This window comes from Micromesistius poutassou (assembly GCF_964030765.1).
Source record: "Micromesistius poutassou genome assembly, chromosome: 15".
Classification (NCBI taxonomy): Eukaryota; Metazoa; Chordata; class Actinopteri; order Gadiformes; family Gadidae; genus Micromesistius; species Micromesistius poutassou.
This window is the reverse complement of record NC_140285.1, coordinates 15,115,938-15,143,557: the sequence shown is the minus strand read 5'-3', so window position 1 is coordinate 15,143,557 and position 27,620 is coordinate 15,115,938. Positions and strand designations below refer to the sequence as shown.

The window sequence follows — 27,620 nt, the reverse complement described above, 5'->3', positions numbered from 1 at the left end:
ATTCATGGTCCTCTCTCAGCCTCTTCGCAACCAGCATCAGCAGCAGAGAAGACATTGGATACGGACAACAACACTGACAGATCTTGCCCGCAATTCTGTTTGCTATCAGTTATGGGTGCAGTCTGAAAAAGTGGATACAGTAGCGCTATCACTATTACCTCGCAGTTTTATACTCATGAAGGAGCTCCGTCCTGGTTGAGTTTGGGAGATGGGAGTTCTTAACATTGCAGACCAGGTATGTTTGAAAGAAAGCGCTCCATTGCTGTGCTGTGGCGTAGTCTAGTTGCTGGTCCCTTAATAGCTGCTCTTGTGCGCAGTAAATACGTTTTCCTTGCTAATGACGTATCTCTCACTGTTTGTTTTTTCCCAGTTTCTATATTCGTAGCTCAGGTGCACCATAGACATGTCGTATTAAAGGATTGCATATTCCGTTCTCTATTTTTTTTCTGACGAGCTGCAGGCCAGACACTTATAGCCTAGCTGGTTGGGTTAGCATTAGCTGGTTGCCTAGCATTAGCCGCTGACGTCGTTAGCCTCTCACCAGGGTCAGGTGAGGCCCGTACTCAGGCCTGCCGTGGGGCTCCGTCTACTCACTGGAGGAGATGAGGAGACGCTTTTGCTTACCAGAGATGCAAAATATAAATATTTTGTGAATGCATTGCTTTGTAAGCATTTGCCGGCCGAGTGAACGTATGCATTTCCAATAATTTCGTCGAATGTTTCGTCGATACCATTAAAAAGGACGGTTTAGCCGGGCATGTCATGTAACGTTCGCGTTAATGTAACACGGACATTTCCATATCTGCAGCCTCCACTGGTCCAGGCCATCTTCAATCGTAATGCTGAAGAAGTCCAATTATTGTTGCACAAAAAGGAGGATGTCAATGCACTGGTATGTATAAAATGTATCTGCGTTTGAACGCTGACGCAAGATCGCCTTTCGCGGTTGTAGTGTTTCATGCTTATTAAATGTCATCATTGATTTTCGTCCGGCTTTTTTTCTCCACAGGACCCGGAGCGCCGCACACCGCTACATGCTGCTGCATGTGTGGGTGACGTCCATATAATGGACCTGCTCATTGAATCAGGTTTGCGTCTTAATAATTATATGAACCGTTAACCATCATGTTAAGTATGTTAAAGTCGTGTATCTTATGTACATCTAGTTTACAGCATGCATGATCACAATGCCAAAGTTTGTGCCAGCGTGTGAAGTTTGTCCATTTAACATGCATTTGTCTGTTGTCTATTTAACATACATTTGCTTTTGACAGGTGCCAGTGTTAATGCTAAAGACCATGTGTGGCTGACCCCATTGCACAGGGCCGCTGCCTCCCGGAATGAAGTAGGTCACCTGTGCCACCAGAAATGATCAAAATGTTCTTATGTTATCCTGCCTCTCTATTGGGCCGTCCCGTGTTCATGTGGGGGTGTGTAAACGGTACCGTTTCCCCTCACAGAGGGCAGTGGGTCTTCTGCTGCGACGCGGCGCAGAAGCCAACGCGCGGGACAAGTTCTGGCAGACGCCACTGCACGTGGCGGCCGCCAACCGCGCCTCCCGCTGTGCGGAGACCCTTCTGAGCCAGCTGAGCAACCTGAACATGGCGGACCGCACGGGCCGCAGCGCCCTGCACCACGCCGCTCAGAGCGGCTTCCAGGAGGTGAGGGCAGGAGGAGGCGGACGGCCCTTTGAGGGGATCTGGGAAGAAGTGCGACCAAACCAACAGGCGTTTTGAATGATTTAGACATGTGAACACTTACCGAATAGTGCTGTTTTTCCATTTTTAATTTGATTTGCAGATGGTGAAGCTGCTGCTGAATAAAGGGGCTAATCTGAGTGTGATCGACAAGAAGGAGAGACAGCCGATCCATTGCGCTGCCTACTTGGGTGAGCAGCTCATGTACCTGATGATATTGATTATCCCATTAAAAGTGTTTTTAAAATCTGTATTTAATAAGCCGCAGTTTCTCAATAGCTGGAAACAAGGCGTTTGTGTCTAAAGAGCCGTTTTAATGTAGGGTGTAGACCTCACAAGACAATTCTGTTAATGCACAGGATATCGCATCATACATCCTGTGCAGGAATTGCCACATGAGGAGTTGTGGCTTGCCAGCTCCTAAGTGCTCCTAAGTGTCTAATTTTATGATGAGGCATAAACATGGAATGATTAATGTGTCTGCATCTTCCTGAAGTATTAATATAAAACAACTCTATTCCTGCCGTGTTTGGCCCTGTAGGTCACGTGGAGATCGTGAAGCTGCTGGTGTCGCGCAGTGCTGACAAGAGCTGCAAGGATAAGCAGGGCTACACGCCCCTCCACGCAGCGGCCGCCAGCGGACACCTCGAGATCGTCAAGTATCTGCTGAGGCTTGGAACGGAGGTGAGTGTGTCAGCAGCCATTGGGTCATGAGCGTGGATACAGATGAGTAGTTGGTGGAATTAAGTTAGTTATTTCTTCTTTGTAAAGTCTTCCTTGTAGTACGGGGCTAGATCATTTCTTGAGTGTTTAAACGTATCTTTTTGCTTTGACTTTGCTTTGTTGTAATAATGGCACCTCCTTTTTAATCCTTATTACTGTCCCGAACTTCTGCTGTGACGTCTCACCGTCGGCCTTCTGTCGCGCTTCTTCTCACCCGCGCTCCAGATCGACGAGCCCAACAGCTTCGGCAACACGGCCCTGCATGTGGCGTGCTACATGGGCCAGGAGGCGGTAGCCACGGAGCTGGTGAACCACGGGGCCAACGTCAACCAGCCCAACCGCAGCGGCTTCACCCCGCTGCACCTGGCCGCCGTCTCCACCAACGGCGCTCTCTGCCTGGAGCTGCTGGTCAACAACGGGGCCGACGTCAACCAGCAGGTAGGGCGTCAGCCGCACACGTCTGCCGTGTGGTTTTCACATAGAAGGCCGTGCGTTGCGTGTCGTTTGTATATGTCCTTGGTGAAAATGCACAATGATGTGCTGATGTTACTATGCATCATGTCAAGGAACGAGATTGCATTTTTCCGTCTGCAGAGTAAAGAAGGCAAGAGCCCTTTGCACATGGCAGCCATTCACGGACGCTTCACACGCTCTCAGATCCTCATCCAAAACGGTAACCATGGCGAGGTGGCAGATGTGGGCTAATACGGTTTATCCTAAGCTAATTAACCGACCTAATGACCCAATGATTCCGTCTTTTCCCCGTACGCCTGCCCTCCCTCTTCCGCTCTGCGTGTTAGGCGGGGAAATCGATTGTGTGGATAAGTATGGCAATACCCCTCTCCACGTCGCTGCTAAGTACGGCCATGAACTTCTGATCAGCACTCTGATGACCAACGGAGCAGACACGGCCAGGTAGGGGAAGAAGCGTTGCAACGTATGTTTATTGTCGTCGTTTTGGGCTGCCAGGCATCATGAGATATTTTCTCTCTACAGACGTGGGATCCACGGAATGTTCCCTCTGCACCTCGCTGTGCTCTACGGGTTTTCAGACTGTTGTCGCAAGTTACTCTCCTCAGGTTTGTGATTGCGTGCCAAACTCCTACGTGGATTTACTTGCAATGCAAATTTACATGCAAAGATTTACATGCAAACCTTTTCCTTGGCTAACTGTTGCTCCTCTCTATGTTTCTTCTTCAGGTCAGCTGTATAGTATAGTGTCGTCTATGAGTAAAGAGCATGTGCTGTCGGCTGGGTTTGACATAAACACCCCGGACAACTTCGGACGGACCTGTCTACACGCTGCTGCATCTGGAGGGTAGGCCTCCTATCACACTACCTGCTGGTGATGTCGTGGTTGCCACGGTTACTGGTGTTACCTGTGTTGGATGTGCAAAATTAGAACGGGGATTTAAAATTGTACCTGAATGGCATTAGATGAATTTCTTTCTTTAAATGCGGGACCTTCTCCCCTATTTGCATGATAAAGAAAACACCAGCTTAATAAATGCTTCTTCTTATCAATAAATAGGCCTGTGACATCGGCCTCATCCCATAGGCCAAATAAACCACAAACATGCCTCTTAAACCTGAATGCTGTGCATCCCCATCGAGATTAAACGGCAGACAGCGCCCTCTAGATGGAAGCTACGGTGTTACCGGTTACCATGGTGTTTTCAAAAGACAGTACGCCGGTGTGAAAACGTCCACACGGTTGCAACCTGCCTGACTGTACAGAAAACTGGTCTCCTGCATCCTAAACCTGTTGTCTCTCTCATGCCTTCCAGAAACGTTGAATGTCTGAATTTGCTCTTAAGTAGTGGTACTGACTTGAACAAGAGGGACAAAATGGGAAGGTGAGTGTCCCTTTTCTAATGCAGTGAAGTCAGTCGATGCCATTTGAGCTGCCTGGATGTAGGGTTAGGATGTTTGACGGCTTACGTTTGGCGGTGCTTGCAGGACCCCGTTGCACTACGCGGCTGCTAATGGGAGGTACCAGTGCACCGTGACCCTGGTGAGCGCTGGCGCCGAGGTCAACGAACCTGACCAGACGGGATGCACTCCCCTGCACTATTCTGCTGCCTCGCAAGCCTTCTGCAGGTCAGCGGGGACTTTACACCTGTCAGAAGGGACACCAGGGCATTTATTTGGCCCGTGGGTCATAAAAATTAACGGAAGATTATCACAGGGCTAACACTAGGACAACTCAAACCCTAAACAGACCATGGGCATTGCACTAGCATTTTTCAGTATGCATGTCTAACCCTGTCCACGGTTCTTGTCTCGCAGAGTTGACCGTCATTTTTCTGGGAGCCATCAAGCTAATGAGGATGATGCTAAGGAGTCCTACTTGTAAGTTACTCCCCTCGCTCTTCTTATGATGATGAATGTGTTGCCAGGCATTATTGTTGTTCGTCGCAATGTGTTACATTTGTGTCTCTTCCTGGGAATAGCTGCTTGGAGCACCTTTTGGACAACGGTGCTGATCCATCCATGGTCAACTCAAAGGGTTACAGTGCGGTCCACTATGCAGCTTACCATGGCAACAAGCAGAACCTGGAGCTGGTACGGCCATTTCTTCCCCTCACACTTTCTTGGGGTACTCTTAAAATGAAAAAAAAAGGCCAGTATATTGTTTATGAGCAATTCAAAGATTTCCATTTGCTCTTAAAAAAGCCATAAGGAGTGCTTATATAAGCATGTTGGTTTTATTTGTTATTTTATTGGGGGTTGCTTTTAAGTCCACAAACGGCTGTTTGGGTTTTGGGGAAATGGAAGGGACAATATTTTCTGTTCCTTTTGGCAGCTGTCCAGTGATAACGTTGTTTTCCATTTTGATCTCCCCCAAAGCTTCTGGAGATGTCCTTCAATGCACTAGGAGACATAGAGAGCAGCAATCCAGTCAGTCCCTTGCACCTGGCTGTGAGTAATGTTTCATGGTTAATAGCTTTGTTGTTGTTGTTTTTTATAGTGTGTAGGGACAGCGCACAATTATTAGTAATTGCAGAGTAGGCTAGCAGCTCATTTACATCTCTTGTCCCTGGGTACGTGTACAGTCAATAAAACATAAAACATCATAATAACTAAAAGTCCATTAGTGTGAAATGTCAAATCAGTTTGATAGGTACAATAAACCATCATTAGTGTGGACATTTGTGTGCTGCCTTGAGCACAAGCTTCAGGCTGGTTTTAAACACTGCAAAGCTTCCTGAGCTTCTAATGTTAGTGCGTATGGGATTCCACTTCCCCACTACTTTAACTGAGAAAGCAGGTTGGCCAAAGGTTGTCTTTCTGAACTGTGATACCCAGTCACCCCAAGAAGAGGCTCTAGTCCTTCTGCCACTGCCAGGGTAGTCCAGGCACTCTCTAAGAGAAGGGGAGCAAGATTATGAATAAGTTTAATCTGACTGACTGACTGTGTGTGACTAATGGGTCTATCATTTGATGGGTAGTTGCCCCTGGATACGTGGCCTTAATCTTGGCTGTGACTCTCCCCCCCCCCCCCCCCCCCAGGCGGACCGGGGACACTGGCAGGCCCTGCGCGTCCTGACGGAGACGGCAGCCTACGTGGACGTGCAGGACGCGGCCGGGCGCTCTGTGCTCTACCTGGCGGCCCAGAAGGGCTACGTCCGCTGCGTGGAGGTCCTTCTGGCCCAAGGCGCCTCCTGCCTCCTGAACGACAACCGTCTCATGTGGACGCCCATCCACGTCGCAGGTACCGCAGCCCGCCACTGGACCCCGACACACAGTTATTAATATTAGTTTGGACTAAATGTGTTGACTGTGGATGTCTCTGGACAGCTGCCAACGGCCACACTGACTGCCTGCTCATGATGATCGAGAACGGGGAGGACGGAGACCTCACCAACGTCACGGACACGTTTGGCCAGTGAGTCGCTCCCCAGTGCACCAATAGCCTCTCAGTCTGACTCAACCACAGCCTCACTGTTGGTACTTAATCATAGTCTTCTTATCGCATAGTCTTCACTGTCTTATAGTCTTATAATGCTTACATTATAACCGCGGGTGGAATTGGGGGGGGGGGGGGGGGGGGGGGAGTTGAGTTGCGGGCGGACGGGATTGTTGTGTTGGATTGCGGGCGGACGGGATTGTTGTGTTGTATTGCGGGCGGATGGGATTGTTGACGGGGGGGTACGGGATTACGGGCTGGCGGAGTAGTAGGGGGGGGGTTGAGTTGCGGGCGGACGGGATTCTTGTGTTGGATTGCGGGCGGACGGGATTCTTGTGTTGGTTTGCGGGCGGACGGGATTGTTGATGGGGGGGGGGGGGGGGGTACGGGATTACGGGCTGGCGGAGTTGTTGGGGGGGGGGGGGAGGGGGGGCAGCTGCAGCAATTTAGTGCTCGTCCGAAGCAACGAGAGATGTAACGGGTATTTTTATTTTTTGGGCGTGACATTTGTTGCATGTGCGTGAGAGCGTGAGATATTTATTCTTAAAAATCGCGTTAAAATAAAGATACATTTAAAAAGCGGAATCAATTTGGGGCGCTCGTTGTTGAATCTGTGGCGCTGCGCCACACATTGGTCTATGTATGGGAAACACTGGCGTATTCTCCACTGTCCTAGGTACTACTGTACCTCTTCTACCCCTCTACAGTGGCTCCCTGTAGCTTTAAAAACTATTCAAATAAATAATAGCTATTTTTAATTTTCAAAGGGACCAACTCCTATTTTGGAGATCAAGGTGATACTGTGACACTAAAATAACCAAAGAAATTGTTTTAATATTTTGTCAACCAAAATAAACGGCACATCCTACAAATTTCATAAATGAAACAAACTAGGCTATTGGATCCGATGTCAAGACAGTATAAAACGAATGGACGGAAAACTTTATCTAAAAGAAGAACAAACTACTGCACTCGCGTCTGGTTGCTCTCTGTAAAGAAATGTCTTCTTTTCGTTGCTCTGCGCTGCTTCACCTGTTTCGTTGCTATGATTGGTTGTAGGCATATCCAATTGCATCCAGTTAGTCTGCGCCCGTTGTTGACGCCCTTTGGAAATCTAAAATTTAATCAGAGGTTCCAGACTAATGGCAGTTCGCAATTTGTCTGGTGATGCCAGACAAATTGTGACATACCCCTAGAAAGATTTAATTCTCAATTTTTAGTCTATCACAACTAGCTTGGCTAAACGGAAGACGATTCCAACCCCAAACATAACTCTGCACATTCACAGCAATAGCGACCTTTTCACATCATTTGATCTAGACAAGCTTTAAGCCATATGAACAGTACTCAACACAATCTAATTCAAGAAGGCTCATCAAAGTACATTTATCTAAAGATCAATCTCTGGACTTTATGAAGCATTATCGGATCATTCAAACAAAGATTGATTTGAATCATCATGTGCGTTGGCCCCAAATGCTTCATCAGCATATCCGGTCTGTCTCTAACGGAGCCGTGCCTCTGTGTGACCTGCAGGAGCCCTCTCATGCTGGCTGTGCTGGGCGGCCACATCGACTGCGTGCGTCTCCTGCTGGAGAGGGGCGCCCTGCCCGACGCCAAGGACAAGAGGGGCAGCACGGCCCTGCACCGGGGGGTAGGTCCCACCGCATGGCCGCCATGAATGGAAACCTTTATTCCCCAGATTCAGTCCGTCGGACCAACAAGGCCTCGGCTGTGCTGCCCAACGCTCTCATAATGACACCAGCAACCTTTTCTGTGTATTTAGAAAATGTTAAACGCTAAGCCATTTAATGTGAACATTTCAGCCGCTGCTGCTGTCACACGTAGCCAGTGTGACGCATTTAAGCTGTGAAAGCATTTGTCAAATTTATAAATGACAAAAGGTCAACTCAAGGTCAGGTTTTATGTTAAGGTGGTGTTATGTCTTCTTTGAACAGGAATTCAGGTGCAAGATATTTATTGTTTGAAACCTTGACTCAGGCATCTACACCATTTTTCATCTTTCTTTAGATTGGCACCGTCTCCCGTTATAGCAAACATCAGACAATGGATCTGTTGTTGAAAAAAATGTCACCTTTGTGAACGCATTTCATAAAAACCTAAACTGTCCCCCAAGAGCGTGTCTGTAAAAACAAAACAAAGTGTGTTTGGCTGGAGACCTTAGCAGTCGCTGCAACCTGGCTGTTTGTCTGTGTATTTAATCCACAACGCCGCGGTGCAGGCGGTGCTCGGGCGCGACGACTGCGTGACCGTCCTGCTGGAGCACAAAGCCTCGGCGCTGTGCCGGGACGTCCAGGGCAGCACGCCCCTGCACTACGCCGCCTCCAGGGGCTACACCGACATCCTGGCCAGCCTGGCCCCGGGCGCCGTGGCCACCGACCCCCAGGACAAGCTGCTGGACAACAAACGCTACACCCCGTCACACTGGGCCGCTTACAAAGGTGGGCAGGGAGCCGAGGGGCGAAGCGGGCATGTTCTACTGTCCATCAATGGGGGAAATGCTGTTTGTTTGTTGTGTTTGAACGTCTCCTCTCGCTCTCGTCCTCAGGGCATGAAGACTGTTTGGAGGTTTTACTTGAACACAAAACATTTATTCACGAGGAGGGAAACCCGTTCACACCGCTGCACTGTGCTCTGTGAGTATCCCCGGCGCTCCAGCGGCCCCATGTGGCTGAATTCTGTATGCACGTCTGTGGGCAAGTATTTGAGTCGGGGGGGGCTCATTGAGTTGCTCTGGGTGCAGGATGAACGGCCACTGTGGCGCTGCGGAGCGTCTGCTGGAGACGGCCGGAGTCCACATGATCAACACCAGAGATGCCAAAGGAAGGTGAGGAGGCTCCTCCCCACCTGACCTTGTTCTACCAGCCAGTCTGCTCTGAAGGGCCGCTGTATGACTAGGAAGGAACTTCGGGGCGGCATTTGGCTAAGGAGGTAGAGCGGGTTGGCTGGTAACCTGAGGGTTGCTGGTTCGATCGAGGTGTGCCTGAGCAAGGCGCCTCACCCTAACGGCTCCCGACGAGCTGGCTGTTTCCTTGCACCTTTAACACTGCCGTCGGTGTGTGAATGTGTGCATGAATGGGTGAATGTTAGGCGATGTTGTACAGCGCTTTGAGTGGCCACTGGTTAGAAAAGCGCTACATAAAAGCATCCATTTACCTCAGCGCTCCACTATTCTTCTGAAACATGTCTAATGCAGATGGCCAACACTAAAGGCTTTAAGATGGATGTGTTATGTGCAGTGATGGGAATAACGGCGTTATAGATAACAGGGTTACTAACTTTTTCATTAACGAGTAATCTAATTGATTACTCTTCCCATCATTATAATGCCGTTAGCGTTGCTGCTGCAAAAAAAGTGGCGCGTTACTATAATTGAATCTTTTAATTTGAAGTTTTTTCATCAGACCAACTAGTTCTCTCTTTTTCCTGTTCTTCCTTGGTTAGTGGACACAAGGAAATGTTCTAAATGATAACGATTGGCTGAGGTTGAGTCTAATTTTATTGTAAGCGGTAGAGTTGGGCGGGTGTTGTTTACACACATTCTAAAGCAAGCTTAGTCGGACACACGACACAAGTGAGTTGACGAGAAACAGGAATGGTGAGCCCAAATAATCCTACAGAGAATCATTTAACATGTTTTTTAAATTCCGTTAAAGAGGGGAGGATGTGGGTTCCAAATCCCTTGACACATTTGAGCATTTTAAAAATGTACTTGAAAACCTTACTTTCTACCGTAACTAGTTACATTTGTAACTGAGTCAACCCTGATTCATTTAGTTCTTTTTGGGAGAAGTAACTAATCTCTTTTTTAAAGTAACTTGCCCAACACTGGCGATGTGTTCAGTATTGGTACTAGTACTCTAGAAGGAGCTAGGCCGTGAGTCACAGTGGGGGGGCTGCAGCAGCCCTGTGTTAAGTGGAGGGTCAACGTGTGGCCGTCTGCCCGCAGGACCCCGCTCCACGCTGCGGCGTTTGCGGAGGACGTGGCCGGCCTCCAGCTGGTGCTGCGCCACGGAGCCCAGGTCAACGGCGTGGACGAAAGCGGGCGCTCTGCCCTGATGGTGGCGGCCGACAAGGGACAGAGCGGCACCGTGGGTAGGTCTGACGGAGCAGCCCGCCTGTGACGGTGATGGGGGTGGGAGAGACAGAATATTGCGGCCACCTTTGTGGTTGACACACTTGACTAGTGAACACTCTAAATGTATGCACTGGCATTTTAAAATGTGTAATGCTAAGTGGTTTGAGGCATTAAGTGTTCTGGCAGCAGAAACCTGATCACAAGGCGTGCTTGGCCGCTTCCTGCTCTATTATTTCAATGCTGATGGCTAATAAGTACAGTTAGACCAGTTTGTTGATGATAGTTGAGACACTGCATCACCGCAGTTCAGTCAGACAAGGATCAACCTGAACTCGACAGCTCTTCACGTATGCATATCTTTTGTACTTCTAGCTACACCGCTTCTATTTTCCATTTGACAATTGATTATCGTGAATATTTAGAATAGCATCTGTTGATATGGTAATTGGATATTTTTTCAGATTTTTCTATGTGTATGATAATGTAAGGTTTCTGTTTTCAGCCATTCTCCTGCACCGGGCCAAGGCTGACCTCACACTGCTGGACGATAATGGGAACACTGCACTGCACCTGGCTTGCAGCAAGGTCCGCTCACCAGTAACACTGCTGTTATTGAGAGCTCATGTATATAGATTACTGCAGGATATAATCGTATTGGGTCTGTGGCAAGGTTGGATCCCCATGCCCGGCACACCATTTCTTTATTTATGGTCGATGGCTCTCCTTTTGATCACCTCTCTGTCCTCCAGGCCCATGAGATGTGTGCCCTGCTGATTCTGGGGGAAATCCACAGCCCTGCACTCATAAACGCCTCCAACAGCGCGCTGCAAATGTGAGCGTCTAGATTTTGGTCTCTGTATTAAACTCCCCCCCCCCCCCTGTAATAAATGAAGTACAGACGCCACGGGCTCTCTGTCTGACTGTGAACCCTCGTTCCAGGCCCCTCCATCTGGCGGCGCGCAACGGCCTGGCCACGGTGGTGCAGGCCCTGCTGAGTAGAGGAGCCACCGTTCTGGCTGTGGATGAAGAAGGTGAGCTCCGGCCTTAATGACGCCTCTCTCTGATAAATATCTACGCACTGTATTACTGCCAATATGGATCAGTTACGGACATGTGTCTACAGTCTTTCGCCACAAACGAGACGCCGGCGACGGCAGCAGTCAGACAGGATGTTGTTGACACGTGTTTGTGTTCCCCCAGGCCACACCCCAGCCCTAGCCTGTGCCCCCAACAAGGACGTGGCTGACTGCCTGGCTCTGATCCTCTCTACCATGAAGCCTTTCCCTCAACGGGACCCATCCCCCTGCTCCTGCCCCCCTCCCACCGTGTCCCCGGCGCCGGGCCTCAACCTGCTGAAGCACTGCGGCATCACGGCCGCCTGCACCCCGATGCCCAACGGCGGCCTCCACAACGGCTACGTCAAGGACCGCCACAGCGCCGCCGTCGGCCTGGACGGCTGTCTGACGGAGTGACGGGCGCGCTGCCGCCCCCCCCACCCACTCCTCGCCAGCTGCTGTCCCCCCCATCGCCGCCACCACCGGAGGGGGGGGGGGGGGGGGGGAGACGCCCTTTAACACGGCCCCAGAGGACCACCAGGAGAGCACCGCCCCCGTGTCTGTTCTAGATGTATGTATGTACGTACGTACGTGTGTTTTTTGCGTGAGCGTGTTTTAGGCGTGCGCGAGAGAATGTGTTTGGTCTTCTCTTGAGGTGCAGTCAAAACCTATTATGCAATTAGATCCCATTTCTCCATCTCCTAGTAGTGCTCAATTCCTAAAAGAAACAAAGCGTCTGGTTGCTCTACAAGGTCACACACACACACTCACACGCAGAGGACTGGAGTCCACCGTGGACCCGGGAATCTGGCCTCCTCCCCCCCCCCCCCCCCCCCCCCCCCCCCCCCGCTCATTTAAACCCTTTAAATCATGTTTGCGTAATGATGTAACTGACAGCTAACAGCATGGAGACCTGTATCCTTGTGTCTCTCCATATCATTCAGTATTTAACGTCATATCACCCCTGCTAAGTACCCATGACCTTGTAGAGGAATGTACAGCCTTTCCAAAATAACGATCAAAGAGGGGTTTCTTTTTTTTGTGTGTGTGTGTTACATTTTTATGAAGGAACCATACAAGGGAATTATATAAATTCTGCTTAAGTGCAATGCTAATGTACCACAGTACAATCCTAAATTGGGGAAAGGGTCAAGTTATTTCCGTTGTGTACTTAAAATGTACGGCCTAGAATTGTTATTTTTGGCATTTTAACAAACAACAAAAAAAAAAAGAAATTGGTAATGCTGCTGAATTGATAAAGAGGCTCTCCTTCCAAAGGGGAGCCAGGACTAGGTTGGCATATACATCAACTCTTTCCTCATGGCCAACTTGATATTTTGAAGATGTTAAATAAGTGTTTAAGCTAGAATGTTTCTAAGCATATAAGTTATGACCAAAGTTGATCAACACTACTATGGCTATAAATTATTTATTTGAGCTGAACTGTACTGTATAGAGAAAGACAATAGATCTTGATATACCTCGTCAAACTCGTTTTAGCAGCTGCTTCATCTTCAGCCAGGGTCCGTAGGTCTACCGTCCTCCCGGCAGGACTAGAGTACTATATTGTAGGATAGTGATTTGACTGAGGCCTTGTTTATTTCTGGATGAAGGCTTTACTAGTAATATCTGCCAGCAACACCTCATCAAAAGCATCGTATCTCTGAGCACATAAACGAAAAAAAAGCCATTTCAAATTTTTTTTCCCCCATCTCTTTTTATGTCAGTGTTTTTTGTTTTTTTTTTCTTGTGGAGGATTTCACAACTAGAATGGCCTACCTATTGACCAAGAGCCGCCTGTCACGCTCCTCGTGTTGACAGTCACTCTTCTCTCTGTTTCTGTTGGGACGACGATGCGCCCGCCGGTGTGCTGGTTTTGGCAAGCTTGTACTTATGAGAGATGTTTCTCTTCTTTTCTCGCTTGTGAAGAAGTCTTAACCGTCTTAATACCGTGCGTCTCGACTTCCCGAGGGTTGGCACTGAAGTCGAGGACGGCCCGAGTGGTTTTTTTTGTTTTTTCTGCCATTTTGTTGTTCAGATGTAGTTTTCCAGCAATGTTTTAGTTTTGGCCTTCTTTTAAGTTATTGAATAGACAATCACTGTCACAAGGGCTTTTGTTTCCCCTTCTTTGGTTTTATTCTTAAGACTCAACGAATGGCTCTGTGTGCTGGGCATTTTAATGTCGGTGTCAACACAAATGCACTGGATTGCCTCTATTGGCTCTCATGAAAATGCCTTTTTTGACCCATGCCTTCCATAACAAACCATTTCAGTTGGGAATGCTTCATGACATAGGTTGACGGCCCCAAGATCTGATTTGGAAATTTTAAGTTTTTTTTTTTATTTAAGAGCTTGCCAACAATATTGACCAGTTGGTTAACCACATTATCCATTTTTCTTTTGTCCGAAATATGATTAAGCTTGGTACCTCTTTTTTTGGTTTTGTTTTGCTTCCTGGTTGCGGAGAACCAGGAGGAATTGAAAATCAGTCCCTTTTCAAAGCAGAGGGCTAACTGGAACCACAAAGAGGGAACTAGAGTTGGCCAATTATGTTTTCGAATTTCAAGGATAGCGGAAATCCAAATAATTGTGCTTTTAGTGTTCCCTTCGTTGTCGTTGCCTCCCATTTATTGTACTAAACATACTAAAGATGATTGTATTGGACCACTATAGCTTTTCGTGTGACTTAAACCTGTATGTTGTAACTTAATCATTCTAGTGTTTTCCGTCATTGGCCAATGATGTAAAATATCAGATTCAGAAAAAGAAAAAAAAATATTGACAAGGAAATTTCATATCAACTGTCAAGAAATGGCACAATTACACTTATTAGATTCTGGATACGGGGAAGGACCTAGATTAGGCTATGTTTTGCAAGAAACCCTTAGATGCTTTGGGGAATATTGTCAAGTTTGGCCATTAACTCCATTTCAAAGCAGGGAAATCCCGGAGTGTTTTAAAACTAGTTTATTTCAGTTGTCTCCATACCTGACTGAAATGAAATGGAACTATTTGATACCCAGGCTTTTTGTTTTGTTTTGTCTGTTATTGGATCGGTGCATTTTTGTAGACTCAGGATTTGTGTTTAAGCACCAGGCAAAATTTACTCAAATCTGACATTTCAAGTGAAAAAACACACACAAAGAAACCATACTTTTTAACCTTGATCCAACAGCACTTAAGTAAGATAGTCAAGCACGCACTTTAGTACTTTCAGGTTCTAAGTGTGCAAATCAAGAGGAAGTATGTACCCATGTTTACATGTGTGTTTTGCTGCCAGGATGGAATGGTTGCAAACAAAACGAGCAATGCCTTCTAGTGAGGCCAAGGCTGCATTATTGAAGGCAAAGTCATTGAAGCACACGGGCAGAGCGTCCTGTGCCAAGACCTGTTCCCTATGTCTTTCTGGGAAACACGTTCAAAAATGTCGGTAGATAACTTCAGTCAACATTTTACTCACCAATGTGGACTGTGACTATAGTCAAAATTATTTTTTATTAAAATTGCACACCAAAATCATTATTTTCCCAAGATCTTAAAAAAACAACATTTGGTTTCTCAATTCTAGCTCAGATATGAATTCCATCACTAGGTGCTACTGTGAGGTCAGTTTGGGCTGGCATTATCCTCTTCTGATGTCCTTATTTGACCAGCAAATTGAGCTATTGCCCCCCCCCTGAAGATACACAAATTGTAACTGAATTTTTTTGTACGGTCAGTGTTCATTCTCGTGGTTTTATTTCATTTGCATCTACCATTGGTGGGTGTGTACATGTGCATGGAGCTAACAATTTAGATGTAAAAAAAAAAAAAAAGGCTCAAACAAATGGAGCATATAAAGTATATCTGGAGTCAGACACGGAAAGCAATGAAAGGTCCAATTGTAGCAATAGAGCGTGTGTGTAATAGTGTGCAGCACAATTATTGCACTGCCATCCATTTAGGCCAATTCAGTAAATCATAGCATAGATGCCAATGGAGGACTTCAATGCGGGTTAGGTGTGTGAATCTATGGTCAGGAATAAGGCCTATGTGCCAAATTTTGTTAAGAGGAACTCCTCTTAGTGAAGCAGCAATGGATTTATGCATATGTTCAAGCAGTTTACAGTCTGACCTTCAAATCTGAGCCATGAATTTACTGACTGAAATGAATGTAGGGTCAATTTTAGAGCAGGACAATTCAACTTCTCCTGACTTTAAACTATCGCTCTTCATTTGTCTTGCAAAGATGTATCTATACAGGTAGCATGATTATAACCGATTCTCTACATATTAGTTTTGTATTAGTCTTCCTGCAACAAGGGTCGGGGGATGGTTTGGCATTTCTGTCGGAGGTTAGGCGAGTTGTATTTACTCTTCTCTTTATTTTTCTCTGCTGTCAGTGTGGAGCATAACCTACAAGGTAGATGTAGAGATCAGATGGATTTTAAAAGAAATCATGTTCATCCATTCCATTGAGATTGCCTTACGATGCGTAAAACGAAACAAAAATGAACCACATTAGGGAACATCACACAAACTTGTTAATAGCCTATATTTGACAAAATGCACCTAAGCTACACCCATTTAGTGCCATAGAAACCTTTATTTGCCTTTAGACATCAATCATAATAACTGGGTCAGTAACTTCAACTAGTCTGGATTTACATTTTGTGTTTGAGCAGCATGTCCGTTTTGCCAGTTATAGTCCATAAATAGTGTTTTTTAAACGGATCATAGTCGGTATAAAATGTTTGCATGGGGTAGTAGTTGATGAATGCAAGTGTTGCGTTCTGTCAGTAGAACATCTATTTTACAATTGGACACTTGGAGGGAGACGATTGGTCCTTTTTGGTATGGCGACGCAATCTCGAGGTCTGTTTGTATAACATGATTATTTATAATGTGTTTTACAGGGGGAAAATATATTGCGCTAGATTTCTGCATGATGTGTGTGTTATAGGGTTAGGGATATATATATATATATATATAAAAACAAATTAGTTACTTGAAATAATTCTCATATATGGCAAATTTCCATTTATCTCTCCTTGATCCACTGTTGAGCCTTTTGCCTTAAAAGCTGAGAAGGAAACATCTGGCAGTATCTAATAAGTTGCATCAATTATACAGTACTTTGTTGGCCTGCAAAAAAAAAAAAATTCGCAAATTTTGATCTGAGTGTCTGGAAGCACACGAATCAGTGGAGGGTAGCACATACCTTATGGTTGCCACGGTGCAGAGATTGTTCTGAGAAGTAAGGATATTGCCATATTTGCCACTGTGAATGAATTATTTAGAGAGAAAAAAAAACAATCAACTTTGGCGTGTCCACGATACAGAGCCAAATAGCACTGGGGGATTAAAGTGGTGCCCTTCCAAAAAAAACAACCTATAGAGAACGAGACCCTAACGACACGTTTGTACAACAATGTGGCCGGACGGGAGTTTAAATCTTGGTATTCCTCCCGTGTTTTGGTTAGTACGACTTCTTGAACCAGCCTATTCCGGAAATGTAATAATGCTAGATTGGTGTCAGCAGATGTCTGATGTTTCCTACCTGACTAAGGAGCAGTGAAATGCACCTTGTACTTATATTGGACCTGCGCTTTTACCTCATCAGTGATCGTTTGTGTGACGTAATGACTTTTTCTGTTTTTTCCTAATGTAATTAGACCTTTCTCGGAGCGTGTGTGTGTGAATTTAAATATCTGCATGTTGATCCTATACATGCAAAAGTCCCCCGGTTTTCAGTTGAGTGAAGAGAAAAAGGTGAGAGAATCCTATAATTTCATCGTCTCTCACATGCCACACACAGTGTGTCGTGCACCTGTACAGTTCAGTCTGCGTGCAAGATCATGGTAGCCATGTAACTTTACCTCTACGAATAAGATCAGTCCATTTTTACCTTTGTCCGCCTTTCCCCCGTCTGGACTCTCGATGATTCCCCTTCCCCACCAATAGGATCTGTGTGTGTGACGCAGCACAGTGGTGGCATGGTGCCTTTTCTTTGTTACTACCGAAAGGTACGGTCTTCCATTTGTACTTCCGGGAAGCCTTATAAATGGGGGACGGGGAAATTGGAAGGAACGTCAAAGACAACAATGGGTTCATATTTCCCTTGAAGTAACGACTATTATTCTCAACAATAATTTGTTTGAACACAGGAAAGCGAGGGTTTTGTTTTGGAGCGGGTGATTTGAGAAGAAGTCTGTTGCCGCCGTCATAGTCCAAACTTCTTCTTTGTCCCCGGTGACGTAACACTGCCTCGGGCGGTAGAGCCGCACATCACTACTTCTAATGTGATTCTGGGCACACCAAACATGGTTGACGGGAGGGGAAACGGTAGATTATGAAAGCACAAATCCAAAGATGGCACCACAAGGCTAAAGTAGCTCTCCCCGCTCCATCTCGAGGTAGAGAGCCTAAGGAATGTTTCGGACATTGATGGGAAGACAAGAATCCTATTTTCTCTTTTCGGAGTGCAGAGGACGTGAGGATGGATGGTTTGATTGTCAGGAACACGTGAACTGTAGAACAAGGAGAGGAAGAAGGGAAAAAAAAAAAGACGTCTCAAATTCCAGGGCGTATGAATCCAGATTGTTCCTCTCAAACTCTTTGTTCGTAAACCGATGTGAAAGTGTATATATATATATATATACACTTTCACAACTTTTCTAAGAGTGCAAGTTGTGAGGTCGTAGTGCAAGCATACAAGATGGTTATTTTTACGTTAAAGGCAAACTTGTTTGTTGTGACTGTGTTGCAAATTGATTGTGGAGATTGTTTTGTGTTTATTAGGGTAGACTGATTTTACAAGTAGGGTTGCAGTAGTAGCTGTGTGCAGTGTTAATAACCGTGTGATCATACTATAGAAGTGGTGTAACATTTGTTGTCTTTTATGGCATTATGGCATGAATTATCTTATCACGCTGACCTCGTTTGAAATAACAAAAGATATAAGTGCAATAACCTTTTGTTTATCATTGCTTCCTCGGTTGATACAAAAAAGTAAATTATTATTATGCCCTTTTTGTTAACACCAAAAGTCCCTCTTCTGCTGCGAATGAAGGATTTGAGCAGTCCTCTCGTTTGTGTTCAGATGGGTTTGATAGAGGAGTGTGTGATATTACATTCTTAAAACTGTGATCAATATTCAACTTTATTAGCTGCCTGCTGAGAGGAGGGAGTGTGCACAAGTTAACGGAGGGGTTTCCAGGAGGGGCAGGCATTTAAACTTTGAGTTGTCCTCGTGGATGGGTTTAGAAGGGCTTCTCCTTCAGATACAGGCCTCTATCCTCCAGGCTCAGTTTTTAGCTAATAAACATGTTCATTTGCATGTGTATATGTATATGCATCCCCGTTCTCCTTTGAATGAAACCTTTTTTTTTTTTCTCGAACTATTTAGACCTGCTGTCAGTGACGTATGCGGATAAAAGGAGCTATGAAATGCCTTATAATATATTTGTTATCGATGTTGAGCATTAAGGGTCCCCAACGTGTCCCTCCCTTTTCTGTAGCCTAAACGCTTGTAAAGTTACCAAGTTCATTAGATTTCTATCTACTGTATAGCCTACGTGTTCTCAGAACTTGTTACTTGGAGGTCATGTGATTGTGGTTTTTAGAGTAACATTCCCCTTAAAAAGTGCCGTTTGTTTTCACCAGCAAAGGATGTGTCTGGAATTTAAAAAAAAATGAAACAAGAAAAAAAAAACGAAGGAACGTGTGAGAATGAGAGAGAAAAGACGACTGAGAAATTACGTTCCAAACCCTTTTTTTTTTTTAAAGATGACACGGTCTTTATGCAGGTGAACCACGGCAGCACTCTTCTGACGGAGCACCTTACAGTCTGACACTAGGCGTGGTCACTCTGAAGCAGAGCCATATCAAAGTATTCCCAGTAGAAGCCTCCTCTCCCCGGCCCGCCCTCCCCTCATGAATGTGCTATTAGGAATAGCCTACCGTAGAAAAGGATGTATAATGCATGTTTTGTAAAAAAAAAAAATTGTTAATGTGCTATTCCCTCCCCCTACATTGATTCTCCTCAGACCCCTGCAGTGTACATACAGCCCCTATAGTAGGATCCTTTAGCAAGCTTATCGATTTACAACTGGACTGAAACAGGCACTGATCTCAGACCGCCTTACTTTGTTGTGGACTTCGACAAAAAAAAAAAAAAAGGAACGAGGAGGATGATGTGGTGAAGGGTTGGCCGGTTGTTCCATTAGTGGCTTATCTGGGACAATACCAAGGAGCCACCGTCTGGCATATGAGGAGTTAACAATCAAATGTTTTTACAGTGCACCTTCACTCAACAAAAACCCGACAGAACAGGAGATCTCTCCTCCCGCCCGACATTCCAAAGTCCCCCCGCTCCTCCCCGCCACCCAGAACCCCCAGCCTGTTGATTAATGATGTCTCTGTGTTGTCTCGCTGGTGTACCGGGTGGGAATTTGTTGTCAATGACAGGGTTTTCCTATTTAGTCTCAGAATTACCTCACCTAACTGATCTGCAAACCTGCTCTTCTACTGTGTACAAAGGAGTCAACAAGTGCATGCACATGGACATTAATAACCCGGTGTGCTGGGCGTAAGTAGCGTATCGCAATAAATCGATGGACTCTATTAGAGGCACTCTGGTATTTTGACAAGGGCACGGCCGGAACGCCTAACAGTCTGTCTGAACAGCCAGATGAGCCAGAGGGATTGTTTGGGTGTCGATGTTGCTTGTGTCGTTTTAGTCAGGTTTGCTGTTGTATTTTTAATGGGTGCAAAACACTTAGAAGCCAGCCTTTGGACAGACAACACACTTTGAGCAAGCAGTTTTTTTTAAGTTTTTTTTTGTATATACAAACCTTTGCTCAGGCACAACATGCGTTGTTTGGATTTGGGTCCCAATCCTGTTGGCTGCTACTTTGAGTACTTAACACTTTTACAACTGCTTTGTGCTTTCCATGTTCTCACCTTCATCTCTCTCTGAGTAGATACTTTTGTTTTTGTTGAATCCCATGCTATTTGACGCATCAAGCAGGTCCACCTATTTATTTTTTCTCTAACATCTGTATACATGCACTGAATATTAAGAGTCTGGTTCCCCATGTTGCGGTTCTGGTCCAGGGTTACCGAGGTCATGCCATGGCGTTTACATTACCACTAGTCTAAGCGCAGTGTTGCCCAAGGGAGACTATAAACGTGGGGTTATTAATGTCCATGGAAACGTGCTCAATGTCATCGCCAGCGGCACGCGCTCTAGACTTGTGATGACAACAGGACCAATGAGTTTACTCTCGTTTGAATCAACCCGTTTATTGATATAGGAATATAGGCTCAAAGACACGGTTTAAACTTTAAATTGATTCAGAGATCAAATGCACCTTGTGAGATTTCTTGAAACGGTGAAGCGCCGTTCCTTCATGACTAATGCAAATATCTGGCGACCCTTGACGTTTTACCGAATGCCCGCATTAGCCTGACCTCCATGTTCCTCACAACAGCTTCAATAACAGGGTGAAAGTGTTCATATTTAATTTCATTGTCTTCATCAGTGAACGTTTTGCTTCTATAAAGTGGACCGAGATCCGCCATTGTGGCCCCTGACCGTGTCTCTGGGGCCCCGCCGGGGGCCCGGAGTAAGGCGGCAGCGTCCTCCTGGGGGACGGTCTTGTCGGCATCACTCGCTGTTTTCAGTAGCATCTCTCCTACCTCCATGTTTTCCAGCCTTGAGTAATGTCTGTCTCTCGCCTATTTGAAACCTATACTTTTCTCAGTACAAGAGTACACCGTTTATCCTAAGCAATGATGGTTATACATTATGAGGTGCGCTTGATTGTGCTGTATGTGTATATGTCTACTTGACGTGAAGATTTTATTTATGAGAAGCATTTATACAACGACAAAAAAAACCACTGGAATGTGAAGCCAGATAATGTTATGATGCAGATTACCATGGTCGTCTTACCCCTTTAACGTCCCCCCATGCATGTCCACCAGGAGTCCTTTACAACACAAACATCCACACATTGGCATTTTTTAATTACAAGCTTTTTGTTTCTTTCTTTTGAACCTATTTTCCTGTTTAGCCCTATAGTGCATTTCAATGTTTACAGCTTGATGTCTTCTGGGTCAGCCTTGGTCCCAAAGCTGGACCGGCTCCTACATGCAGTGAGTTTGATTTGACGTGGATCTGTCGTTCTGTGCGAGGGTGAGTTTTGAGCGCCTCCTAGTGGAACGCTTTCAAAACTCACCTCACTCCTCCCAACCAAATCCTGCTCCATAAAGGCCATCTGTCTCTACACTGCCCTCATAGATTCACATCTGATTTGATCACAAAGGGGTACAGGATAGGTGAATGGTTTGAGGTTTTCTAAATGCCCCAACCCCCCTCCCATACCCCCAACTAGGACAGGACCAGCCCCCCCCCCATCCACCGTCTCTCCCCAACCTCAAGCCATTCAATCCTTTCTTTTTCTTTTTTTCGATAATGCAATCCTGAAAGCACTTTGCCTTGTTATTCCTTTGTGTGAACATGTGAATGATAATTTGTTACAAAAATGTTAAATATGTATAAGATCATTCACTGTTTTGGAAAAACCTGCATCTGTCTTTCTGACGTTAAAAGAAAACAAAAGAGAACTTAGTGACATTAAACCTGAATCTATTTTATAAAATGTTTGCTGCAGCCAATTGGTCTTGTCATTCAGTATTGTGGCTTAGGGTTGTTTGTGTTCAATAAAGTGCTATTGCTAAATATTTACTTGGTCTTGTGTTTTTCTTTCCACTGAAACTGGGCCAACAATGTCGGCTATCGGTCTGACACAAGCTCTTGTTAATATTGGGATATCCACATAATATATATTGGACTCTGCAAAGGCTGACGAATCATCTCAAATGTCAAAGACAATGTTGATTACATTGCCTGTTTGTCTATCCCAGTATCAGATGCAAATCTATTGCATTCATGGAGAACATAATCCAGTCAGTGGTGCAGTACTGTTTTAGGCAATTAGGGTGAATTACATCACCTTATGTCAATAAATGCACTGTCCTATGCATGCATTGCATACAACTGCACTGCTTAGTTAATTTGCATAGGTAATTAATCAAGATTCATAAATAGTTAATTCTTCATTGCATGGATCATGCATTAATCATTTGGACACAATTGGGTAGGTTATAGACTAATATATGGAAAAATATTTTCCATTTATATTTTTTATATATATAATTTATGTTTATTATATATATGATCACTTTTTCGGTTACAAAACATTGCATCAAGTTTAATATGATATGCAAAAAGGACCGATGCGATACAAAGCAGGATTATTGCGTGATACGTCATTATATTGCCCAATGAGAAGCTTTTGATTTACCCGTTACGACGCCCCCGCACGTCTGCGTAGCGTCGGATTTGACGTAGAGTGCTCCCTGGGACGTGGCTAGCAAGCTAGTTGTACTCAAGACGTCGGCAAATAGATGAAATTAAGAATACCATCATTTTACTGCATGGTCATGTAAGTTTAACTAACAGTTTAATATTGTACAACGAACTTGCACCAAAAGCGGTAGAATAGCGAGGTAATATGCCCAGATAGCGTCCTGTCTGGTTAGCGTAGGGAGCCAAGCAGCTAGCTAGCTAATGTTGCCCACATTTAGGAGAGGGCTAACGCTAGCCCTGGGAAGCTAGAGCTATACCAGTGAATGTATTAAAGTATTCTTATGCTGACTCCCATTCAAAACATATGTGGCTATTATGTCTAATGTCTTGCGTCAAGCTATCGAGGATGGTTGTAGCATGCAGGTCGGTCGCTTATGGAGGTAGGACAATGTTGGGAGCAGACAGTGATGCTCCCAGTGAATATAGGTCAGCCACCACTCAGCTGGGAAAACAAGGAGCTCTCCTTCAATGTTACCGCAGTTGTCAGGGTTTTATGTGCATAACGTTTTCAATCTTATCGTTTTCAGCAAGGGCATTGTTTGAAGACTATTTTCTTCAGTCAGAAGTGTAATGAACGGTGTTTGCCGCTGTTAAGTTATTCTCTTCAGTTTCCATGATGGGTGTTGTATACACCGCAGTGAATATGCATTATTTTTGGCAGATGGATATATTTTAGACAATACTTTGGCTCATTGTTGATTAAGTTTTATTGCAGAAAGGCTACATCTAAAGTCATCAACGCAACCTCGTTCGTGGGTTGCTTCGCCTGGTCGGTGTTTGCAGAACGTGTACTGTCATTTGAATGCTTAAGTACGTCTATAATGGTTTCATTTATTTCTATCTGTCTAACAAAATAGAATCCACGTGTGATCTGTCAGCAGCTGATCAACAACTGAATGGAAGAACCCATAGCTTTCTGTGAGTGAAAAACATTTCACCAAGCATTCTGTACGAAATCAAATATTTTCTTTTTAATGGCGAGGTTAACTTTTTACATTATTCCACCCTTCTCAGGAGATTGTGGGCCCCGGTAATGTACCATGGGGTATGACGTCGTCAGGTTCCAAGGGGAGGTGGATGAAGACCTGCTGTGCCCCATATGTAGTGGAGTACTGGAAGAACCAGTGCAGGCATGTCACTCCAAAAGTCCACCCAGTCTTCATGTTGCTCTGTTTGTGTTTTTTGGTTTCTTGACCGTGTCTTCACTTCCACACAGGCACCGCACTGCGAGCATGCCTTCTGCAATGCCTGCATCACGCAGTGGTTCGCCCAGCAGCAGATCTGCCCGGTGGACCGCACGGTGGTGACGCTGGCCCACCTGAGGCCCGTCCCCCGCATCATGCGCAACATGCTGTCCAAGCTGCAGATCAGCTGTGACAACGCAGGCTTTGGGTGCATCGCTACGCTGCGCCTGGACCAGCTCCAGTCCCACCTCAAGGACTGCGAGCACAACCCCAAGAGGCCGGTCAACTGTGTGGAGGGCTGCGGGTGAGTAACGTTCATAGTGACAGCCAGCTGGCCGTGGCCGTGCCGTCTCGATAGAGCAAGGTCACTCCTGTAATTAATTTGACGAGAAGATAAGATTTTAATTAGACTATCAAACCTGAAATCAACACAGATGCAGTCATACGGTTGTAATATAGTAGTCGCTTCTTAAACTGTGTTTTCAAACCATAAAAAATGTCAATTTTTTCTCGTCTTCCTCCCCCTGTGCCAGGCTGGAGATGCCCAAGGATGAGATGTCGAATCACAACTGCATCAAACACCTACGTAGTGTAGTGCAGCAGCAGGCAACCAAGATCTCTGATTTGGAGAAGAATGTTGCGGAGCATAAGCATCAGTTGGGGGAACAAGTAAGAGTTTGTCGTCTCTCTTGAGTATCTCATATCTATTTATAATTTTTAAAGCATTATCAAATTACAAGGAGTATAATTAAATTAAATTAGTTGAGGATAAGTTACTCCACAGACTTTAGTTATTACAGCCGCTGATGAAATTCTCTCCCTCATTCAGAAGCGGGACATCCAGCTGCTCAAAGCCTACATGCGGGCCATCCGCAGTGCTAATCCCACCCTGCAGAACCTTGAGGAGAGCATTGAATACAATGAGATACTGGAGTAAGTCCCCTCTACTTGTTCTGGTCTGCTGCCTGTACCGCTTCCTGTTTCCTGCTGAGATCACGACTAAAGCCCTTCCTGTCTTACTGGCATTTTTTCGGTTTGCTCTCAAGCATCAAAAGATATCTACCAAGCAATCTGCCTAGAATATCATAACCAGTTCTAAACAATATATGTACGTAATCAATAAAACAAATTGTATTCTTCATGACCGCACGCATGTCATTGTGATAGGTTTGAGGTTGTGGTCCCACTGCCCCCGATGTGACCTGTTACTTCCTCATACGTTCCCCCACCAGGTGGGTGAACTCCATGCAGCCCGCCAGAGTGACCCGCTGGGGCGGCATGATCTCCACGCCGGACGCCGTGCTGCAGGCGGTCATCAAGCGCTCCCTCATAGACAGCGGCTGCCCGCTGTCCATCGTCAACGACCTGATCGAGAATGCCCACGAGCGCAACTGGCCGCAGGGCCTCGCCACGCTGGAGACACGGCAGATGAACCGGCGCTACTATGAGAACTACGTGGCCAAGCGCATCCCGGGGAAGCAGGCGGTGGTGGTGATGGCGTGTGAGAACCAGCACATGGGGGAGGACATGATCCTGGAGCCCGGCCTGGTCATGATCTTTGCTCACGGTGTTGAGGAGATTTTATAACCTGCCGGCGGGGGGCGGAGGCCAGAGACAAGTGGGAGGGGGCTTTGGGTCGGGCGTGGCGGGCGAGGCAGCGATGACAGTGGTAGCACCGCTTCAATAAACCAGGCTGTATTTTTATGTTTCACTTTAAACGACTGTGGTGGGATGAGAGGTTGTACATCTACAAAGTCGATGAACCTATGCCTTAAAATAAGGAAATACACCATATGAACCTGGCGAAGGACAGCTGAACCTGACTGACGATATCTAAGAGAACGGGAGAGATTTAAATGTTTACAAGGGTTATAACTTGATACATAGTGCTTTAACACATTGATTGTTCTGCTTCTGCCACATCCCAATATATGAAAAGGCTTCTCTGTACTCCCCACGTATCACCAATTGTATAAATGGTTGTAAATAGACATAGTATATTGAATTATACAAATAGTATCCTCTTATTCTTCTTACTGTAATTGGACTGTGATTTTTTTTTTTTTTTTGTTATTTGATGTTGCTAAAAAAAATGGTCTGCTTTGTGTTACTGTTTGGAAGGTTGACTTTTTCTTGCTAGCTTTCTGCTTATTTCTTTGTGTATATTTTACGAGACCTTGTGCTTCACATTGTTGTGCCATTTATTTTATTTATTGTGTTGCCTTTTACATGAACATGCTTGAAAATATGATCATATCATCTATGTAAATTTGCCTTCAGTGCATTTAAACTTCTTTGCAAATTTGTTTTTCCATCCTTGGTTGTATATATTTAGTATGTTGTGTCACAGTGAACCGCTGAAACAGTTATTGTTTTGAAATGCAACATTGTGTATTACATTTTATTCCAACAATCATAGCATTTGCATGCGAGGTGATCATGTTGTTGATTACTAAAATAAAAGCTTTCTCAGCAGTCTTCACACATAAATAACTTCTGATGACTCATGTTGATAATCAACAGCTTTTTTTTTTTTTAATCAACAACGTGGGACTTGCAAAGGTGTCTGTAGGCATGCTCTTAATGGCCTTCTTTGGAAACAGTGCATAAGTACTCCATTATGATGCCCTTTGGGGATAGCAGATGGATGTGTTGAGATGGCGAGACTGCAACTCGTTCCTGTATGATTTATTTTCCCCTCTCCTGAAATGGGTTTTCAAATGAGAAAGTAATAAAATATTTAACCCTATTCCCAAGAAATATATATTTATACTTCGTCCTAAGTGAGTGAACTATTAGAAGTGATAATCTTATTCCCGCCACACCATGTCGCCACTGGTCCATGTTGGAGCTATTTCAAAAGTCCACATGCAATATAGATACATGGCCAGACTTAATTCCCTTTTAAATAATAAATCAGAGATTTGAGATTGTTTAAATGCAAGCACTAAAATAGTGGCAGTACGTCTACCCTTTCAGTTGATATGCATCTGTAAACCGTGTGTGTGTGTGTGTGTGTGTGTGTGTGTGTGTGTGTGTGTGTGTGTGTGTGTGTGTGTGTGTGTGTGTGTGTGTGTGTGTGTGTGGTCCACAGAGCTCGTCAGACGGGTTGTCCATTGTGGGGTGTAAACCCTATTGTGGCCCGCGGAATGTGACATCATGCGCCCTGGTGCCAAGTGGCATACCTGGTTTTGTCCTTGGTTCTCATTGTGTGGTTTGTGCAGTGTGCAGTGATGCTACCGTCTCCCATTATTGCGCGTGTCCCAGCAATTTATGACACAAATAACACGGGGGACTCAATCTCCAATGTGGTTTCAATGTCAATAAAACAAATACCTTACAAAACTAAATCTGGTGAAAGTTGTCAATTCAATTAAATTCATTTTTATTTATATAGCCCTTAACCACCGGTTAAGTCTCAAAGGGCTTAACAGGCCAAATATTGATGACACCACCCTGACCCTAGTCCCCCAGAGGGCAAGAGAAAACTCCCTTAATAAGAACCGAAGAAATCTTGAGAAGGAATGGAGAGTGGG

The 27,620-nt window shown here is 45.3% G+C and overlaps 2 protein-coding genes across 2 annotated transcripts; both read left to right on the top strand.

Moving 5' to 3' along the window:
• Positions 1 to 67: 67 nt before the first annotated feature.
• ankrd52a (ankyrin repeat domain 52a) lies at positions 68 to 19,403 on the top strand. The gene is made up of 28 exons (XM_084480036.1): positions 68 to 235; positions 809 to 892; positions 1,010 to 1,088; positions 1,275 to 1,345; positions 1,461 to 1,661; positions 1,801 to 1,888; positions 2,239 to 2,381; positions 2,646 to 2,858; positions 3,015 to 3,093; positions 3,221 to 3,335; positions 3,417 to 3,499; positions 3,621 to 3,738; positions 4,208 to 4,276; positions 4,380 to 4,520; positions 4,710 to 4,772; positions 4,874 to 4,985; positions 5,271 to 5,342; positions 5,934 to 6,135; positions 6,222 to 6,309; positions 7,867 to 7,984; positions 8,573 to 8,792; positions 8,900 to 8,987; positions 9,095 to 9,178; positions 10,301 to 10,446; positions 10,932 to 11,014; positions 11,179 to 11,261; positions 11,369 to 11,460; positions 11,630 to 19,403. The coding sequence occupies exons 1-28, from the start codon at positions 209 to 211 to the stop codon at positions 11,899 to 11,901; spliced, it is 3,234 nt and encodes a 1,077-aa protein (XP_084336162.1). The 5' UTR covers positions 68 to 208; the 3' UTR covers positions 11,902 to 19,403.
• A 3,474-nt stretch (positions 19,404 to 22,877) lies between these two features.
• On the top strand, positions 22,878 to 26,816 carry rnf41 (ring finger protein 41). Its single transcript, XM_084480226.1, has 7 exons — positions 22,878 to 22,976; positions 23,758 to 23,818; positions 23,915 to 24,030; positions 24,117 to 24,388; positions 24,618 to 24,753; positions 24,914 to 25,017; positions 25,317 to 26,816. Exons 3-7 carry the CDS (start codon positions 23,941 to 23,943, stop codon positions 25,669 to 25,671), a joined length of 957 nt encoding a protein of 318 aa, XP_084336352.1. The 5' UTR covers positions 22,878 to 22,976; positions 23,758 to 23,818; positions 23,915 to 23,940; the 3' UTR covers positions 25,672 to 26,816.
• The last annotated feature ends 804 nt before the right edge of the window (positions 26,817 to 27,620 follow it).